General features: G+C 33.0%; 3 protein-coding genes across 3 annotated transcripts; 2 read left to right on the forward strand and 1 right to left on the reverse strand.

Moving 5' to 3' along the window:
* Positions 1 to 2966: 2966 nt before the first annotated feature.
* On the reverse strand, positions 2967 to 3983 carry LOC113852014. The gene has a single exon (XM_027482275.1). It carries the CDS (start codon positions 3981 to 3983, stop codon positions 2967 to 2969), a length of 1017 nt encoding a protein of 338 aa, XP_027338076.1.
* Positions 3984 to 6340: 2357 nt separating this feature from the next.
* LOC113865007 (G-box-binding factor 4-like) lies at positions 6341 to 8042 on the forward strand. The gene is made up of 4 exons (XM_027499309.1): positions 6341 to 6814; positions 6932 to 7003; positions 7283 to 7312; positions 7775 to 8042. The coding sequence occupies exons 1-4, from the start codon at positions 6545 to 6547 to the stop codon at positions 7853 to 7855; spliced, it is 453 nt and encodes a 150-aa protein (XP_027355110.1). The 5' UTR covers positions 6341 to 6544; the 3' UTR covers positions 7856 to 8042.
* Positions 8043 to 17099: 9057 nt separating this feature from the next.
* LOC113852015 (BAHD acyltransferase BIA1-like) lies at positions 17100 to 18401 on the forward strand. The gene has a single exon (XM_027482276.1). It carries the CDS (start codon positions 17100 to 17102, stop codon positions 18399 to 18401), a length of 1302 nt encoding a protein of 433 aa, XP_027338077.1.
* Positions 18402 to 21925: the final 3524 nt, after the last annotated feature.

The following is a 21925-nucleotide window of genomic DNA, read 5'->3' on the forward strand; positions in this document are numbered from 1 at the left end:
GTAAACTTGGCTATGAACCATGTTAGTATTGCCCTGTCTGACGTTAAACTGCAAACAATTTTGCTGTTTGCATGGGAATCTATGATTATGGCGATGGTGGGGATTTCGGATCATTGGCAAGCGTGTTGGCTGCAGACCAGTAAGATGTATTTTGACTCCATCAAATCACATCTACGAATTAGTAGCAACCTCTGAAGCACAATTACCTTCATTCCATGTACTGTGGAAAAATCAATGAATAAAGCGATAAACCCAAAGTTAAATTTCAAAGCTATCGTTTGACACTGGGACAGTGGAAACACTTTTTGATTTACCGTACATGATTAGTTACTGGCATTATAAACTAATTCTTCTTCTGAATAATGCTTACGAAAAGGATTACCTAAAGCAGTCATGCAATATTCGTTTTACAAAGCATGTAATGTGTTGCGTTCACGATCAAATATAATTTTCTTCTGTCAATATCTACAAATTTACGGAATTTTCTCGTTTGCCATTTGCCAAATAACTTCGAGCCATTCTAAAGTATCGAAGATTATATATGCAATTGTAGGGAACCTGTACTTCATCTCAAGTTAGCCTCTAACACAAGTCAAGACGTTGTTAATGTCACTTTCTAAACTTCGTTGTCGCTTTAAAGGCGGTTACATGGTCTAGAGGCTCTGTAACGTTATATAAATCTTGAATGTAGCGATACCTCTTTTTTCTTCTCCTTAAGCGTTCATCTTCTTCTATTTCTGCCAATACATCCTCTATTGCATCGCTGGGTGATGATGGCGATGCATCAGCGTAAGTATCACTCTTGCTCTGTTGCGGTTTCCATTGCACGCTGTCGCTGTTGTTGCAGCTATGGTGATCTTCGTACAAGTAGGTGGTGCTGGAATATACGATGCTATTGCTAAGTTCTACGAGCTGCCTCGCTGCCTCAATCTCCGTTTGGGAGAACGTAGCAAGCTTATGCTTCTGGGTATTCTTGTTTTCGCATGCCATTGAAGGAGAGAGAAATGGTGAACCAAAACACAGGCCAGATATCATTTTATAGGGTTTAAAACTGTTGATTTCTTACTATATATACTTGTTCCCTTTTCTCTTCTTTCTTTTATTCTTTTTAGCCTTTTAATTAGTCTTTATTTGCTAATTTAGCTTTATTGTATTTATTATTATAATAATCAATATTATTCATTTATATCACCGTCATGCTTTTTTTTTTTTTGAACGAATATCACAATCATGCTTTCTATATTTACACCACACGTTAACGTGCTGGGCTCTAAACATCCTTTAGCAAGTTACTTATCTAGTCCTTCGTTGATAAGGATTCTAATTTATTCTGCTACTTACTCAGACGAGAGAGCGATTTGGTGGTTAAAAATAGGGCTCATTCTAACAAACGAATTCTATTTTCAGCACATAATAGGAAAATACCTATTTTTTATTTTCGGGTTTTCATTATTAATGTTGTTTTTGCCCAGTGGTTCATCTTTTGGATCGTGCTGTTCAAAATTCTAGCATATTACTTCTCTTTTAGTCTTGGACCCGTTTTGTCTGTAGCTACAAAGTCTTGAAGACGTTTGACCGACGAAAAAGGTATGCTGGTAAATTGATATAATTCAGTAAAAATTGAATAAATAAAAACATACTTTTTTTTATTATTAAATTGTATCAAATCAAACTAACAGATACATAAATACATTTGTACACACGTGCATATGCACACACACGTAACTTTACTTATAAATCTGCTGAATCACTCGTACTTATATTTATTCTTTTAAATATTTATAAAATTGTCCAACAACATATATATATATATATAGAGAGAGAGAGAAATTAAGAGGTAATTATTTTTTTAAAGATGATAAATTCTTTTAAATATTTATTTATTTATTTATGACAACTATAGTAGAGTAGATAGACTTTTCTAGTACACGTGAATGAAAAATACATTTAAATAAACTTAGATGATCATAACTTGTTAAACTATAGAATTTAGTTAATATGAATTGAAGCTTGAATAAAATCGAAACATTGATTGCTTACCTTCTCTTATAAAAAAGTAAAAAATAAAATAAAAAATTTCAATTCAATTCAAACATCTTTTTATTAAACTAAAATTGAATTTAAACTGACCATTAGATGACAAAAAAGTTGATTATCAGGTTTTTTTTTTCTCGTCAAGTCCGATTAATATTTGAGCCAATTGCTGAATATCAATAATTTCCACCAATCTCCTTAAAAATCTTATGGTTAATTAAGACACAATATTCTGAAAACAAAAACATAACCTTTTATTTTTATAAATACATAAAGTAGACGTGGACCTTTGAGTCCTTGCGTATTTAAGGATTCATCTTTAGGTTTGTAAAAGTAAAATGCGTAAGCATAGTCGTGGTATTGAACAATGGAGAGTCATTGTGTAATCCACTTCTTATTTGGCTGGCATTAAGTCTTGAATGAATGCAGAGAAAAAATGAAAAAATAAAATAAAGGAAGAAAATAAAGAAACATACCTTAATTTTATTATTTGAATGAAAATGAAAATGAAAAAACCAATAATTAATTTCTTTAACTTGGTTTGAAGGGAAAATGAGAAGTAATAAAAAATAATTAAATAATTTTATATAATAATAGATAAGTGGATGGCTCAGACTCTTTTTTCCTTTTTTAGGTGAAAAAGCTTTTACCGAGTTCTAAAATTTAATTTCACTCTATTTTCTCTGCACAATCAAATAACTAAAAAAATTACTGCACCTACCATTCCTTTCTTTATGACATACTATCCTTTCGTATCAACTATCTGTTAATTTGCTATAGACTGAAAATTCCAAACTCCAAATGCTACAGAAAAAGGGAAAAAGAAAAGCAACAAAACTTGCGTTCCAAGGTCACACTTTTCAGTTTCATGAATTGAACAATGGCTCCAAATTTGCTGATTCACTCTGCTAACAGTTAAGAACCGATCTCGCTTATGCTGCATAGCACTGCATGTGGGAAACTTGTTCACCGGCTATTGACTCTTCGAATCCTTCATCTGGATTCACACACTTTCTGATACCATCCAACGCTTCAGGCGCTGGACCCGTCGCGTCGGAATATTCCACCGGCGGTAACGATATTGCTGAATCAGGATACGTCGGAGGCGAAGCCTCCCAAGAATCACCAAGATTTGCCGGAGGAAGAACCGTCCAATCAGGTTCCCGTTCTGGAGTATCTGGAGTATCGACCATTACATTTACCGGGGAGGCAGCCTGTGATTGCCTCGTTACAGCGTTGGTTCCCGGTGCCGGAGCCTCGGCCGGAGGAGGAGAACCCGGTCTGTCCGTGACGTTGAGCGAAACGACCTCCAGACCGGAAACCGGACCAAGAACCGGTTGGTTTTCCGGCGAGTCAGGACTACTTCTTGGAGAGAAAAACTGGGGATCGGCGGAACGAATCGGAGGAACTACCTGCGTCGGCGGAGGAGAAATGTTGGAACGAAGACTAAGGATTCCTGCGAGGCCATGAACAGCGATGTCGCGGCCGTAATAGAGACCGGGAAAGGCGACGTCGACACCGGCAATGGTGATGGCCGCGGAGGGAGAACTGCGCGTGAGTTGGAGGTGGCGTTGAGAGAGGAGAGTGGGGAGCATGTAGCCCTCGGGGAGGAGACGAAGCTGGGCAAGGGAGAGGCGGCGAGGGACCACGTGGTGCCGGAGAGTGTCTGTGTAAGACGATGCCGTTTGAGTCATGTCGAGTGCGAACAGTGAAGCGTCGGTGGGAGCGAAGAAGGTGAAGGAGTGGGAGGTGTTAATGTTTGCCTCTCTCTGACTTTGGTCAGAGAGAAGTTCGATTTGGAGATCTGAGGTCATGATTGCGTTGCAGAAGAGGTCGTACCCTCTCACTCGTAGGTTGTCAAGCATCGAATCCAACTCTCTGCTCCGCATGCAACCCACGCTTGCGGCGTTCGCCAGCAACACCGCCATGCACAACAAAACCCATATCATCGATGTCATTTTCAAGATTCGTTCGGAAGACGGTGATTGTTTTCGCGCCTTTTTCTTCTGTGACCAGAATGCTCACACTTTTCTGTTTTATTGCGAGATTACCACCCTCCCACAGTTTCTTTGGCGGGCTCTCCTCTTTGTTGGGCTATCAAACAATTCATTAACTGACTTTTTCTCTAATGGGCTTTTGCGTTTTAACAATCTCATGGAGCCATTCCCTTTTCTTCTTCCTTGTTTTTTTTATTTGTTGTTTTTGTTTATGTAATTCGCCTTTGTTAGGATATGTACCTCGCACCGTAACTGCACAAAAATGTTCCATTCGTCACCATAAGAATAGGAAACACCCAATTTAATAGTCTGATTGTTCTGAATGTAAGCACTTGCTTATATTAAGAGAAGGAGTTGTGTGGCACATTCCTTGGCATTCTTTTCTTTTACCACTTGCATCAAAAGATGGCAAAGCACATGGTGGAGTGGGTGAAGTCAAATAAGTGGTGGGAATTAATGGAGGTCTGATGAAGAAGAAGAATTATAGCTAAGGAGGAGTTATGTAAAATGTAATTTTTTGGAATCTGTATCTCTCTAAGATTTTTTTATATTAAAGTATAAATTTAAAAAAATAAATTTATTTATTTTATTCAAACACTTGACTTTTTCTTGTAATTCTTTATATTTTGATTCATTTACTTCTAATAACTGTAATATAAAAATTATTTTAAAGTTTCCAAATGATAATAAATTTATAATGTTAATGTACAAATCTCTTTAAATGTCACTCTTATCACTAATATATTACTCGGTATACTTGCTGTGTCTGCATTGATCATGAGCCTGGCTTTATGTTGTGGTATAAATATCTTAATGCAAGTTGTTTTGGTATACAATTTAGTTTAGCACGAAAGTGTGTGGGAGAATCATGACGAATAACATGGCATGTAACAGAACACGACAAATACTAACATATGCCGGATCTAGAAAGGGAATCCATCATGATAGATGGCGGTGATGCTTCGTGAATATTTGGTACGTTATCGATTCTTATTATGCTTATTTTAACATTAAATTGTGGAAGCAGAGTACAAATTATTTACTTCATTTCAAATATTAATAGATTAATATCGTACAACTATTTTCATTAATCTCTCATAAATTTAATTAATTAATTTTTTAAATTATAGGTATCTTTTATATAAAAATTTGTTTAAGCTATGAACATCCGCATCATTATAGTTAATAGAATTAATTTTTTAGTAAGATTTTTTTTATTCACAAAATTTGAAGTTGAGTGAGACCTTGTTTAAAAGTATATTTAGAAGTTGAGTTTTGTAACAGGGAAGAAAAGAGGAAAGGTATTTAATTACAAATAGTTTTCAAAAAACACAATAACCTAATTTTAAAAGATTTAATTTAATCCTTCTTTAAATTATTAAATGAATAAGAATTAAATATAAACTTTTTATTTAGATTCTTTAATTTTTAATTGTATTAAAAATATATTTAAATCATTTAAAAATTTGATCGCAAGCTTAAAACGCGTGTCGTGTCCTCTAGGGACGGCGGAAGAAAAAAGAAGGAAAGGAACCCAACAGTTAGCACCGAAACAAAATAAAGTCAAACAAAAAGCGCGAATTCCCCGTTTCAAGTTTTTAACCTACTCGCAGCAAAAGTGCGCGTGCACTTTCATCTACACTAGTTTGTTTTCCTATTTCTTGAATATGACCTTCCACTCATAATTTATTGCATTTCGGAGACATCTTACTACTCATAATATTTGTTGCCTTCTGCCGACTCTCTGGTTCCTCAAATCATTTATTTTATATTACTCTCAAAGTTGTCAAGAATTCAACAATTAATAACTTGACTGGATTATTCCACCAATCATCTTAATTAAATGAACCAAACATTATCTTAGTTCCATCAACTACCATTCCTCAATTTCTACTCACATTAAAATTTTTCACCATTATCTAAACATACTATGCCAAGCCATTTATGCGTGTTTTCAACTTGACAAATCAAATCAAATTAAATTTTCTTTTCTTTCTTATGATAAATTAAAATTTTCTTTGCAGAGAACAAATCAAATAGAAAAGAGACTATTAAGTCTTGTTTTTTTTTTTTTTTTGAAAGACCAAAAACATTCAATTTTAGTGGCATCAAATCTTCTAATACCGTGTGATCCCGAAATTAAAATTCCATGAACTTTGTGAATAGGAGTACAGAATTAAGTTAACAAGTTTTGAACTTATTTAATTTGGACCTCTCATTTCACTTTCTTCTTTTACCAATCGCTTTCTCAACAAGAATACTTTAAGCTTCACACGAAAAAATAATGATCACTCAAATTGAATGTCGAACAAAATAATCTCGGAAATAGAAGCTGACAATTGTCTCAAAATAAGAAAACAATTTTGGAATATAATGAAACACTGAGATAATAATTTACGAATGATATAAAATACCTGTGTTGTCTGTCAAGGAAGAGATGAGAAATTGAGTTGGTGATATGGTTAGTTATCGTTGATACCCTGAAATAGCGGCGAGATTTGGAAAGAGAAGCGATGACATCGTCGAAGGTGGATCTGCCACGACAGGGTTCAGTTTCAAACCTGTTAGCGGACGAGGTTTGGGAAGAAGTAGTTGGCGGCGCCACTGAATCGACAATAAGCCTCGAAGATTTCTTAACAAAGGCAACCTCTGTTGTGAGAAACGACACCGTACGAGGAAAGAGGAAGGCCGTGGAAGAACCCTTAGATAAGGCCACTCTTCAGAAACAAAGAAGGATGATAAAGAACAGAGAGTCTGCTGCTAGGTCCAGGGAACGCAAGCAGGTATTTCAATTCAATCTTCTCTTCTCTCTCTTTCTTTTTTAAATATTAAATTAAATAATTTTTTATTTTATAAAATACGATGATAAATGTGGTGTGAGACTGAGATGATGTTTCTAGGCTTACACGGTTGAGCTAGAGTCTTTGGTTACACATCTGGAGAAAGAGAATGCTCTCTTGTTGAAGGAAGAGGTGCTCTTCGCAGCTCATCTTCTTATTTGCTTCTTGTTAAATTATTATTATTCGAAGGCAACATCTTTTTGTAAGAAATAAAATCTGACTTTATTTATATTCTCCATTTCCATTCTAACGTCATTTTGAAGCTCTTTGATGGTCTTTTCCACAATTCAAGTTTGAAACTTGAACAGTTCAGCTTTAAACCATTTTTTCGTAGTTGATTCTTTCTGGAGATTTTATTTCTTTCTGGCTTGGTTCATAACTTTATGAAATATTGGGAATTCCAACATGCAGGCTGATAGGAAAAGGCAGAGGTTTGAACAGGTATGTGTTTCATATCCTCTCATAATTTTTTTTTCTATTCTATAAAATATGTATCAAATGAAAAATTAAGAAGATTTTGAGGAATTATTCTTTGCGAATTCTTGTATGCCTCCGGTAAAGAAGTATTGGAACCGTAAATTTCAAAGGTTAAGCGTATAACGTTCCTAAGAAGAAGTATAAATTTGAAACAAGGAGTGGCAACTGGCAAGAAAGAATGCTATTGCAGGTTATGTTTAATCTGAATTGCTCTTCTATATTGATATGACTTGTCTTGGAAGTCAATCTTCCCTTTCAAGTCACCAGATGAGCTAAACCACAAAACCAAAACTCCTTAATCGTGTATATCAGTCCTGTCATTCTTACCCAATGTTGTACCATTTCTTACAACTGTGCCACGAATGGCTTCAGGGTATAGTTATTGTGTTTGTCTCTTGGGTGCTAATCCGATACTTGTCTCTTCAGCTCATGGAGTGCCTCGTTTCAGTTGAGGAGAAGCCTAGACTGAAAAAAAAGCTTCGAAGAGTGAACTCAACTCAATGGTGAATAACAATCAAATGATGCAAGAAATATTAAAGGGTAAATATGAAAAAAAAAAAAAGGGAAATGATTTCGAAACTTACTTTGTATACACGTAGCTTTACTGGTTATTTTCTGGGATGACTCGGAGTTACATTAGAAAATAGCTACAGCCAAATGATTTAACTAAATTGATCTCGACTTTATTATTCTTTCACTGTTTGTGGATCCTCTGCTTTCTTATTTTATGGATGGGAGACTATGTTGTATATATATATATATATATATAGAATTGAAAACCGATAGGGAAGAAAAGATTGTTTGTATATTTCTTACACTTTTTGTCAAATAATACAATGATTTATTTATAAAATAAAAAAATTAAATTTTATTAATAGTCATAAACTACAATCAAAACCCATTATAACTATTTATCAAAAACATAACTGCTAACTCTTGACCTTTTATTCTAACAAAAAACTGCTGAATTAAAACCAATTAAAACTGACATTTAAGTTTATTCAACAAAACTCCCTCGTAAACTTAAATGCTTCTGTCATCTTTCATGCCAATCAATTTCTTGCAATTATCAAAAAGTACCGTTGGTAGCGGTTTCGTGAAAATATCTGCGACTTGATCTTGACTTGCCACGTGCACTAATTCCACATTTCTTTCCTTCACATGATCTCGAATGAAATGAAAGCGAATGTCAATGTGTTTGCTTCTCTCATGATTCACTGGATTCTTTGCCAACTCAATTGCTAATTTATTGTCAACTCGTATCACAGTCGTATCAATTTGTTGTTGCTCCAATTTGTCCAACAGATTTCTAAGCCATATTGCATGACATACACACCCAGATGCTGCCACATATTCAGCTTCACATGTTGAGAGCGTCACGATTGGTTGCTTCTTTAAAAGCCAAGTAAAAGCTGTGTTACTCATAAAGAACACATACCCTGATGTACTTTTCCGATCGTCTAAGTCTCCACACCAATCACTATCAGAGTACCCAATTAACTTGTAATCTTCCGCATTCGAATAGAATAACCCTAGTGATACCGTTCCTTGGATATACCTTAGAATCCGCTTCAACGCCTTCCAATGTGAATAAACTGGCTCCTCCATGAACCGACTTACAATGCCAACATTTAACGAAAGGTCTGGTCTGGTGCATGTGAGATAGCGAAGACTTCCCACCAAACTTCGATATTTGCTCGCATCAACTCTTTCTCCTCCATCGAATTTAGAGAGTTCTGCACCCGGTTCCATTGGTGTTGATACGGGATTGCAATGTGTCATCTTGTATTTTTTTCAAAATCTCCTTTGCATATGTTTCCTATGACACAAAAATCCCCGTCTCTTCTTGTCTTACCTCCAGACCAAGGAAAAACTTCATCAAGCCCAAATCTGTCATCTTGAATTCCCGTGCCATTGTGCTCTTTAACTCTTGTATCATTTTACCATTGTTCCCCATAAAAATGAGGTCATCAACATAAAGAGTAACAAATAACATATTACCTCCAATCTTCTTCACGTAAAGGGCATGTTCATAGGGACATTGTTCAAACCCGTTCTCCTTGAAGTATGTATCAATGCGAGAATTCCATACCTGCGGTGCTTGCTTTAACCCGTAAAGTGCCTTCTTCAATTTCAGCACCTTCTTCTCTTCTCCTCTTTTCATGTACCCGGGTGGTTGTTTAATGTAGATTTCTTCTTCAAGCACTCCATTCAAGAATGCCGATTTGACATCCATTTGGAATATCGGCCAATTGAATTGAGCGGCTTATGAAATGAGCAATCGGATTGTCTCCATTCTTGTAACAGGAGCAAATACCTCATCATAGTCAATTCCCTCCTTTTGCTTGTATCCCTTTGCAACAAGCCGCGCCTTGTACCATTCTATCTCGCCTTGAGCATTCATTTTTCTCTTGAACACCCACTTCACACTAATGGGCTGACTTCCTTTCAGTAACTCCGTTAACTTCCATGTGTTGTTGCGGCTAATTGCTCTAATCTCCTCGTCCATGGCAATTTGCCATTTCTTGTCTCGCACCGCCTCTTCAAAGCTTATATTCTCGGAATCTGCCAAAAGACATACAATGTGTACCTCATTTGTCGAATCATACAAATCTTGCAAACTTCGCATTCTGGGTTGTTGCGGTTCATCTTCATCACTGGTAGTTTCAGGATTTGTCAGTGTGATTGTTGGTATAGCGGTTGATGATTCTCCATCTTCATTGATAACCTCCATTGAGTTACTCCAATCCCACTCATTTGCTTCATTAACTTGTACATCACGACTCACCACAACCTGCTTGCTTATTGGGTCTAGTAGCTTGTATCCTTTTGTTTTGTTGTCATACCCAATAAAAACATACCTTTTGCTTTTGTCTTCGAGCTTCGTTCTTCGCTGATTCGGCAAGTGTGCATAGGCCACACTACCAAATACTTTGAGATGAGAAACCGTTGGTTTTTGTCCACTCCATGCCTCTTGTGGTGTTTGATCATCTAGCTTCGCATGTGGACACCGATTTTGCACATAGATAGCGCATTGCACGGCTTCTGCCCAAAATTCCTTCGGCATCTTCTTGCTTTTTAGCATTGATCGAACCATATCAAGAACAGTCCGGTTCTTCCTCTCGGCCACACCGTTTTGTTGGGGAGAGTATGGTGCGGTTAGAAATCGCCTTATGCCTTGCACCTCACAATACTCCATGAAAGCTGTTGAAGTATACTCGCCACCTCTATCGGATCGTACCGATTTGATGTGTCTACCGATTGCTTTTTCCACCACCACTTTAAACTTTTTGAACACCTCGAATGCCTCGAATTTTTCTTTCAGAAAATAAACCCAAGTTTTTCGTGAGAAATCATCAATAAAAGAAATAAAATATCTCTTACCGCTAAAAGATTCAGGAGTGATTGGTCCACATATGTCGGTATGAATCAATTCGAGAGGTTCCTTAGCACGATATTCTGCCTTCTTTTGAAATGAAGTTCTCGCATGCTTGCTGAGCACACATTCTTCACAAAATTTGTTCTCATAGTCCATGTCCGGTAGCCCGTGCACCATGTTCTTCTTTGCCAACTTGTTTAGACCACCATGATGTAGGTGACCAAAACGAAGATGCCACAGCAAAGCCTTGTCTTCTACGTTGACTCGCAGACATTTTTCTCGAACGCTTGTCAAATTCAGCTTAAACATGCGATTTCTCCCCATTTCAGCTCGAGCAACCAAATGCCCATGTTTATCTTTCAAGTGTAACATCCGGTCTTTCATAAATACCGAATAACCTTTCTCCATGAGTTGCCCCATACTCAAAATGTTGCTCTTGAGATCTGGTACGTAATATACATCTTGGATTAACCCAACCAAGCCATCCTTTTGTAAATAACAAACCGTACCTTGGCCTTTGACTTCAACCTTCGATGCATCTCCAAATGACACATGTCTAGTTTAAACCTTTTGTATCTCTTTGAATAGGTGCTTGTGCCCGCACATATGATTGCTTGCGCCCGTGTCAAGGTACCACACCGTATTGTTATTGGTGTTGACTTCATTATGTGCCATCAAGAGAAAATCTTCTTTTGCTTCCACATCTTCCGTGACTAAATTCGTTGTCTCTTCCACCTTTTTCTCGACCCGACATTCTTTCGCAAAATGCCTTACCTTTCCACAATTATAACACTTATCGGAGTTGCAATCCTTCGCATAGTGACCATATTTGCCACACTTGTAGCACTCGATGTTGGAATAATTGGGTCGACCGCCTCTCCAACGACCACGTCCTCTTCCACGCCAATTTTGCTAGTTTGAATGTTCTTTCTCCTCATAATATTCTTCTTGACCGCGACCTCTACCACCGCGACCATTTCCTCGACTTCCACGGCCACGTCCTCTACCTCGAATGTTTTGAGAATAGAGTGCCTTCTCGTCTTTGATTAACGCCTTGGTTTGAAGTGCTTGTTCAAGTATCTCCTTCTTCTTCTTCTTCTTACGTTGTTCGTGTGCCTCGAGAGAACCAGCGAGCTCGTCGATCGTGAGCATTGTTAGGTCTTTTGACTCTTCTATAGCACATACGACATCTCAAAACTGTCAGTTAACTACCTCAAAATCTTCTCCACAACTCGTGCATCAGTTAAAACTTCTCCATTTCGATTGAGTTGGTTCACCACGGTTTGAACACGCGTGATGTAGTCAGAGACCCCTTCCGACTCTTTCATCTTCATGCTTTCCAACTCACCACGAAGAGTTTGAAGGCGGACTTGTTTAACCCGGTCAGCTCCTTTGTACACATTCGCTAAAATGTCCCACGCTTCTTTTGAAGTTGTTGCATTCGCAATCTTCTCAAAGCCCGACTCGTCAACAGCTCGAAACAATAAGTACAAAGCTGCCTTATCTTTCGATCGCGTCTCTTTCAACGCCTTGTGTTGAGCTGCCAAATATCCCGTGGTAGTTTCCGGTTCTTTGAAACCTTCTTCTACCACCTCCCAACCATCTTGAGACCCAAGAAGAGCTTTCATTTGAATGCTCCAATTCTCATAGTTCACCTTCGTTAGTCGAGGCAGTGGCACATTATTGGTCACACTCGCCATAGGCTCTTGATACCAAATTGTAGAATTGAAAACCGATAGGAGAGAAAAGATTGTTTATATATTTCTCACACTTTTTGTCAAATAATACAATGATCTATTTATAAAATAAAAAAATTAAATTCTATTAATAGCCATAAACTACAATCAAAACCCATTATAACCATTTATCAAAAACATAACTGCTAACTCTTGACCTTTTATTCTAACAAAAAACTGTTGAATTAAAACCAATTAAAATCGATATTTAAGTTTATTCAACAATATATATATATATATATATATATATATATATATATATCATATCTTCTTTTTTTTTTAATTTTTTTTTAAAAAATTTCTCAATATTCAAAGGTGCATGTATAAACATTCCATCGATTGTCCGACATTAATTTCTCTTTCTAAATCATAAATGTCAATAAAAAATATGATCTGGATCAGTTCTAAGACAAAGGCTAACCATATGGTATCCTCCACAATAAATCGAAATCTGCCGTGAATGTTACTGGCACAATCTCATATCAGAAGCACCCAGATCATCATTTCCTTGTCAGAGCCAAGAGAAAGGAATTGTTATATAGTACAATCCCACAAATACGCTCTGACATTTCTAATATCTTTATGGGACATGTCCATGTAATGACACTAACACAACCAGATCCAACAACCCTACAATAGGTACACTAAACAAACGACTTAAACTCATAAAAAAAAGGATTCTTCTCACACGGGTATCTTCTCTAATTTAATACATACCATAATTTGAGACACTTTCAACTACTTAAAACAACCATGCGTATGGGAGGATCCTTCCATCCTAGTCATCTCGTATTGAACAAAATACATCGTGAATGTCCCCAAAGGAGAGTAGTGTACTCTAACCACCGCTCTTGTAGAATCCCTCCATCGCCATCATTGATTTATATTCTTCAAGAAATGAATGGGCAAAGTCTAACAAAACTAGACTCTAACCCTAACTTAGTAACCTGTCAAGCACCAACCCAAATGGCTATATTTTTTCCTTCTTCGATGAATTAAAATTGATAACTTATGATATTTTAGATTATGTTTGAGAGTTGTGTTTAGAAGGAGAGGAGAAAAGAAAAGTTAGGAGAGATTAATTATTATTTGAAAGTTGTTTAATTAATAGAAGAAAGTTTTGGGAGGTTTTTAAACCCTCATAACCCTTATTTTTTTAGTTTCTCTATTTTAAGAGTATTCTCTTTCTCACTCTCTAATATTCTTTCACAATTAGAATTCTAATTTTTTTTTAAAAATATTAATTTTTTAAAAAATTTATAAAAAATTAAAATAGTAATTTTAAAATTATTAACTTTTAGAGAAAAAATATTTATTTTTACTTTTTGTAAAAATAAAAATATAAATAAAAGATATAAAATATATCATTCATATAATTAAACTCTCCATCACTCTTCTCTCACAATATTAAACATTCAAACAATAAAAGAGTTTAACATCCTTCCTTCACTTATTCCTCTTTTTCCCTCTTCAAATCTTTTTCCTCCCTCCTCTTCCTAACTTTTAAACAAAACTTTAAAATATTATATTTTTTGTTGTCTAGTTATACACATAACTCAATTTAAATAAACTTCTATAAAAAGTTTTATAAGATAAAAATATTGTTATAAAATAATAAATTAGTATTAAAAATGAATAAGACTTTTAATAAGTTAAAAATAACTTCTTTTCAAATTTAACTTCTCTAAAATTATTTATTTTTATACTAATTTTTTGCTTCAATAAAAATTTCTATAAATTCAAACTGGCCATGCTCCTTTTTCTCCAGTTACGCAACTCACCTACTTTGCATTCCATTCAATGTCCACAATAGCTAGTAGAATGGATCTTTACCAACCATTTACACACCTTGTTAATACCATTCCATCATTTTGTTAATTTATATTGACATGCATGGGACGAAACGAATTAACCACGCATATCAAACAATAAGGTAGGTCTAATAACTCATAATTGAGTCACATAGACAACAAAGGTTGAAGATTGTAAACAAAAAAGAAGCAATAAAAGGCTACCCTCCATCACCTCTATTATTACATTAAATCGCCAATTTTTTAAAACTTTTTTTGTTTGGGTCTATGATGTAACCATGACCGTTCTGCATGGGATATAAAAACGATGCATCAAATCCACTTTTTCTTTTTTGGGACTGATTCCACTGCAGTATGTTCGAGGTAACTAGTTCAATTCATTGGAATCTAATTGAAATAACAACAACAATAATAATAGTATAGGTTGAAATTGTGTTATTACTTTCATTGTATATTTTGTTTTGCTGTTTTGGGCTCGTATTGTACAATTTGAAATTTTGGTTAACAATGATCCAAGTTTGAAGCATTTTCTTGAAATGTTTGAGAGTAACATCGTGAGACTACAGGTCCGAAAAACAACAGGAAAAAAAATGTTAACTAATGTTCTGAGACTATTGGTGGTTAAATAATTAAAAGTAAAAAAAAATTAAAAATGTTATTAATGTATTATTATTTATGTAATTTTCAATGTATTTTTAATATAACTTTAATAAAATATTTGCATTTGATTTCTTAATTAGTGTCTTAAGTTAAGTAAGATCCAAGGAATTTTATTTTTTCATTCCTGTGCTACATTTTCTTTGTTGCGGTACATATTTTGATGAAAACAATTAAATCATGATGACATGTTGGGACAAAGGAAATGGTATAAATTAATGACTCACCAAAATCTCCTTCATTAATTATAGAATAACAAGATTTTTCCAATGTGTTCAATTCTACTTGTCTGGAGCATCACTTTTCTTTCTCATAATTTCGTTAAAGTTGTTAATGGGTCACTGTTGGCCTTAATATTAATAGCTATAAGATACGATGATGTAATTTTATCAATAGATATCACTGATCCCTGGACCACTGGTGCCCAATCCCTTCTACGAGCGCAAATTAAAATTTTTTTGGAATCATTATCTTATAGGGAGAAGTAACTTAGAGGTATAAAATATATAGAAAGAACAAATATGATAGAAATAGACTATTTAACACCCTTTTAATTATTCATTAAAATTTATTAAAAATTATAAAAATTGTGTGAATTACACTTTTTTTATTTTTAATCTAATGTTTCTTTTTTATAATTTTAAAATGTTTAATAAATAAGTTAAAACGTGTTAGAAAAATATATTCTTAATATTCCTCATGTAATATGACAAACACCTATAATTTTGACAAAATTTAAGCAATTCCTTTATGTGAATTTCTTTTTGTGTGTAATGTTCTATTTTATCATATATATAAACACTCAAAATGTCAATTTGTTTTTTTTGAAAATTTTATAAAAAAATAACTTATGAATTTCACAAGTAATTTTTAACTTATTTCAATAAATTTTATTGTTAAATTTAAAACATAAATCATTAATTTAAAAATAATTTATTAAATAAGTATTTAAATACCAAATTATCTAGACACGCTCTAAATAAAATTTTTTGACTCTCTATTCAATAATAACTGTCAACCTTTGCTAAATTAATCCTATTATAACTTATCTAAATTTTAAAATAGATCGTAATAATTCAACAAAAGTATCACATATTATTGAGAAGATATTATTTAAAAAAAAATAAGAATCTCACTATTAGAATAATATTAGTATAGCTAACTGTAGAAGATACTCCTTCTCTTTCAAATTTTACCTTTTGTATAATATTCCCTTCGATCCTTTTTATAAGAAACAAAAGATTAAATTACTAAAAAAAAAAGTAATTAATTCTGTTATGTTTTTCATAAATATAAATTTTATTTTAAAAATACTTATGATATTAAATGATGTAGTTAGTAATTTAAATATTTAATGATACTAATAAAAGAAAGATATAAAAAAAATTTAACAATTAATATATTTTAAATCTATTATTTGTTTCTTATAATGAAAATTAAAAAAATGTTCCATTTTGTTTCTTATAAAAAGGACTAGAGGGAGTAACACGTAGGTGCACTTTTTTTATCCAAAAAATGTCTATAAAAACAACATAATTGAACACAATTTTTACGGCACATATTTCATGCAACCAAGTTCACGTTAGTATTTTGTTTAAAATACTTAGTAAAGATTTTATTTATATTTAGTCATATATTTTAAAAATCTTATAAGTAAATAAATTAAAATACAAGTTGCTTATTTGTATTTAAAATATTTTATGTGTCCTTATAATTTTTTTAAAAATATATTTAAAAATAATTTTAGTTTTAAGTAATTCGTATAACATTATATATTTTATTAATTTATATATAATAAACATGTGTCTAAAATAAATTTGATATGTTATAATTTTAATTTATTTATAATATTTGTTAAATTAAATAAGCAACTTTGGGTTAGTATTTAATTAGTAATTTAATCAAAGTAACAAAATTAATTTATTGTTATTATTTATTTATTTATCTGTTGTATAAAATTTTATGTATTCTTATCGACTAACAAATAATATTATTTGTGATGATATTTTTAGTTTTAATTAATGGTTGTTATATGATATATCTTAAAGTAATTTTGTCCTCAAAACATTTTCAAAGACCAAAGGTGAAACCATCATTGTCCTTTGATATATAAAAGCTACCCTTATTGCCAAAGGAAATGCAAAAATATTAGGAAAGGAAGAAGCAGAATGAGTAGGGAGATAAAATTTGAGGTGACAGGGAGAAAATGCATCAAACCCTCCACGGCCACACCACCGCAACTCAAAACCTTCAAACTCAATTTACTAGACCAACTTTCACCAAACATTCATGGCAACATCACCTTCTTCTACTCACACGACCCCACCACCCACTTCTCCACAAAATCTCAACTCCTTCAAAACTCTCTCTCCCAAGTGTTGACCCTCTTCTACCCTCTCGCAGGTCGCCTTCAAGACTCTGCCATCCACTGCAACGACGAAGGCGCTTTCTTCATTGAAACTCGAACCAATATCCCTCTCTCCGACATCCTTACATCTCCAGATTTCGACGCCCTCCAATGTTTCCTCCCCACCACCGACAATGAAACGATGGCAACCTCAAACGGTTCCTTGCTCCTCGTCCGTTTCACCTCGTTCGCTTGTGGCGGCACCGCTGTTACCCTATCCCTCTCTCACAAGCTTGCTGACATGGCATCTTTGATGGTACTCCTCAAGAGTTGGACCGCCGTGTGCAATGGAGCCACCGCACTAGTGGTCCCCGACCTCAGCATCGGTGCTACTCTCTTTCCTCCGAGAGATATTCCTGGCATGTCAGCTTCTGTAAACACGGTCTCTACGGTGAATTTCACAACAAAAAGGTTGGTTTTCGAGGCTTCCAAGGTTAAAGAACTAAAGAGCAAAGTGAAAACGAGGTTTGACCCTTCCAGGGTGGAGGTAGTTTTGGCGCTAATTTGGAAATGTGCTTTGTTGGCATCTCGCTCCAAAACGACGTCATTTAAGCATTCGATTTTGTTTCAAGCTGTGAACCTCCGTCCTCGCATGGAGCCACCTGTTCCCGACACCGCAGTGGGGAACTTTATATGGGCTTTCGCGGTGACGGTGGAGAAAGGTAGTGACATGGAGTTGCATGTGATGGTGAGTAGGATGAGGGACAATATGAATGAGTTTATGAAAACAAAGGCAGAAAAATTCAAAGAAGAAGGTGCATTTGGGGTTGTGATGGAGAGTATGAAGGAAAGGGGTGAAGTATTGAGGGAGAGAGAGTGTGTTATGGTTTTTAAGTGTTCAAGTTGGTGTAATTTTCCACTTCTTAAGGTTAATTTTGGGTGGGGTGAAGCTGTGTGGATGTCAAGTGTGAATAAATATGTTAGTAATACCATTGCTCTGATGGATACCAAGGATGGTGGGATTGAAGCCTTTGTCACTCTTGATCAACAACAGATGGCCTTGTTTGAACAAGACCAGGAGCTCCTACACTATGCTTTGATTAATCCCAGTGTTATAATTTGATCCTCTCATTTAATTCTTATTTACTTCATTGTCTTAGGGTTGTCTCCAGGTTATATCAATATATGAAGCTTTACTCTCTTTTTTATCATACTAGTTACCGTTTTTTTTTCTTTTTCTTTTTTTCCATTTCACAGTCCAAAATGCCTAAAACAATAAATAAAAACATATATTGACAATTTTTTTGTATTACATATACACATTTTTAAATTGAGATAAAATTATAAAATATTATTAAAAGAATAATATAAAAATATATTGTCATTGTTAAATAATTAAGAAAAAAAAAGTATAATTGAAGAAATGATATTTTTAAGATTGATGAGTAAATTATAGAAAGTAATCGGGTGAATCAACTACAAGTTTGTAATTAATAAGGCAAATAATTAAGTTAGCTTGTGGCTTGTTTGATTAGTTTAAAAGCTTGCTTGATTAAATTAGATATGTTTGATAGAGAAACTTATTTTAATAATTTATAACATTTTGTAACTCTTTTTGAAATATTATTTCATGTAGCATTTAAATTTATAAACTCTTGAATTTTTTTATTTTTTTATTTTTATCGATCCTGTCTATCTTGTTGTCATTCTTCTCTTATCTTTTGATTTAACAAATATTTAGCAACATGATTTCACTATCACATTAAAAAGCATTTCAAATCAAAATTTTTTAAAAAAAGTATTATCCTAATTTTTTAGATAACTGGTAAAGAGTCAAATTCCATTTATTTGTTCTTAAAACTTTGAATTCAATGGTACCCATATGCTCAGGTTTGAGATTAAAAGTGAAAGGCATAGGAAATTCCAGCTATATGTGTGTATTTAGGATGCAAGTAGTAAGACAGATATTGTCCTTGGAACATATATATTGTCATTAAACATATATATTTTGTGTATGCCAGAAGAGGATATTTGAAGGTGTTTTATTTTTTTAATATTTGAGATATCTTTTTACGATTATATATATATATATATATATATATATATATATGTATGTATGTATGTATTAAAATAATCATATATAATATTATAACTTATGTTAAATATAATCTTCAAAAGAAAAGGTCAACAAATATTCCTTGTTTCACTACCTTTCAAACAAATGGTTAGGTTTGACCAGCTATGCATATAATTGTGGGATGAAAATTATTTTCTGTCCCTTTTTCTTGTATTTAATCTTATCACTCTAATCATAATGGCAATTTTGATAAATTCTTTTATAGATGTTGAATAGTTTATATATTTTGAATGTTTGTTATTTAGTGTTTACATTTTTTTTTTAAAATGATTAAATCTTTTTGTTAAGATTTTATTGAATACAATAATTTAATTGAAAATTTTAAATAATTTTAGAAACAAGTTATAAATTTAATTATTGAATAAGTCTATGGATTAATTGGTTAGAAAATTAATTAACAGAAGAAACCGATCCACGATGCTCTGCTAGCCATTTCAAAAGTAAACATAAAGTTGAATGAATGGGTAACAAGTAAAAATGACAAATAGTATTTAAAAAATGAAGTGTGAACAGAGTCACTAGTTACGTGTTTGAATTTTACGCGGTAGGTTTATATCCCATTGGAAAAGCAAGCACAAAAAATACAAATATCTTTCCCCCATTAGTGTGAATTTCATTGCACATTATAAAAGTAATTTAGGTACGAAGAAACATGAGAATTGACTTGATAAACCTGAATTGCATTAAACATCGCACGTTCAATCTGAGGCTTAATTATGTTTTTATTTTTATATTTTATTGAATTTTTTTATTTTAATTCTTTTAAGTGAATTTTTTTAGTCTCTTAATATTGATGTGATCAAATAAAAATTGATATAGCATCTCAATGAATCAAACTAGAGACTAATAAGAAAAATTCATAAAAAAACAAATTAAAACAAAAAAAATAATTTAAAAGAATTAAAACAAAAAATTTACTAAAAATATGAGAAACAATTTTTTTTTTCTAGTTAAAGGACTAAAAGTTTAAACAATTGATAAAAGTTAGGAACCTATCTTAGGAGTCTAAATATCCAAAGAGTCAAGGTATATAAAGGGGATAAGGAAGAAGGAGCTAAATCAATGCAAGAGTTATTTAGATCTAGTTTAGCTAAATAGTCAACATATTAGTTGATTTATCTATAACAATGACTAAATCCAACAAATTGAATGAGTTTAACAGCATTCTTAATTTTAGTAATCAAATCATATAAAGGGTGAGTATAACTCTGAAAACTAAAGATAAGAGACAAAGTTTCTTTTGAATCACTCTCTATCCAAATAATGTAAATAACTTTTTGAGCAATAAGATCTAGATCCAACATGATACTCCAATGTTCAGCAACCACAATAGTGCAAGGATCAAGTTTTCTACAGAAACCAAAGATGAATTGACCTTGAACATTCCTGATTAAGCCACCACAAGCAGCAGCTCCAGTTAGCGCAGGGAAATAGCCTTATCAACATTGAGCTTCCATTTATGAGTAAGGAGAGTGTATAATCCTTAATTCTTATCCAATATAAATAATAATTTATAATAAAGAATGAAAATTAAATGATTTTCTTATTATATTTATAGCTTAAAGAATTGAAAAAGAGTAAAACTTGTATTCCTATTATTAAATTCATGAAAACTCAAAGATATTCAAAGTCTTTAAAATGAAATAGTTGTGAAAATTTTAATTCATCAATAGAGCAAAAACTAGGATTTTGATATTAACAATTTACTTACTTCATATTATATATACTTGTAGACTAAAAGCATAAACAACAATGCTTCTTATAAAGTAAATTTCTATCTAAAATTTGAATATAAACTAAAATTAAAATAATTAACTATTAATATTACAAACACTTCAAATCAATTGTTACAACAAAATTTAAGTGTTATAAATTCTAGATTTAGCATTAAAATAATTACATAACCTTGTTAATTTAAAATGGAAACTTAATGAAATATTACAAACTTCAATTAATCCAAATCCTATAGAGTAGTCTTTCCTCACAACATCATTGAAATATGATCCTAGAACATACCATCCTTCTTTTAATCCTCTTCGATTTTGTCTCCTAAAAATAATTAGTAAGCGTAAGTATCCTCTGCTCCACTAAATCATTTATTTTATAAATAAATCATATAACACAGAAATATCATATAATACAATATGCATTAAGGTAATATATTACTAACTCATATATTATATTCACAAATTTTATAGTAGATCAAACATGATAACAATCATATAATTAGTATTTTCAAACATGCATTAGACTCATATCATTTCAGATAACCTTACATCGAGTAATATGTCATAATACGTGTGTCATAATCATATTAAACAATGCATTACAATTACACTCGTTGATGTATTACAATATTTATATTATAATCATATCAATCAATCTGTTATGACTCACTTATTACAATCACACATATCACAATTCAATATTCATTACCCCTGAGATCCCTTGAGATCTTCCATAAGTATAAATAGTTGCTGGTTAGCCGCAGTAACATGAATACAACGTGT

The sequence above is a fragment of the Abrus precatorius genome, unplaced genomic scaffold (assembly GCF_003935025.1).
Source record: "Abrus precatorius isolate BTA unplaced genomic scaffold, Abrus_2018 Scaffold10, whole genome shotgun sequence".
NCBI classification, from domain to species: Eukaryota; Viridiplantae; Streptophyta; class Magnoliopsida; order Fabales; family Fabaceae; genus Abrus; species Abrus precatorius.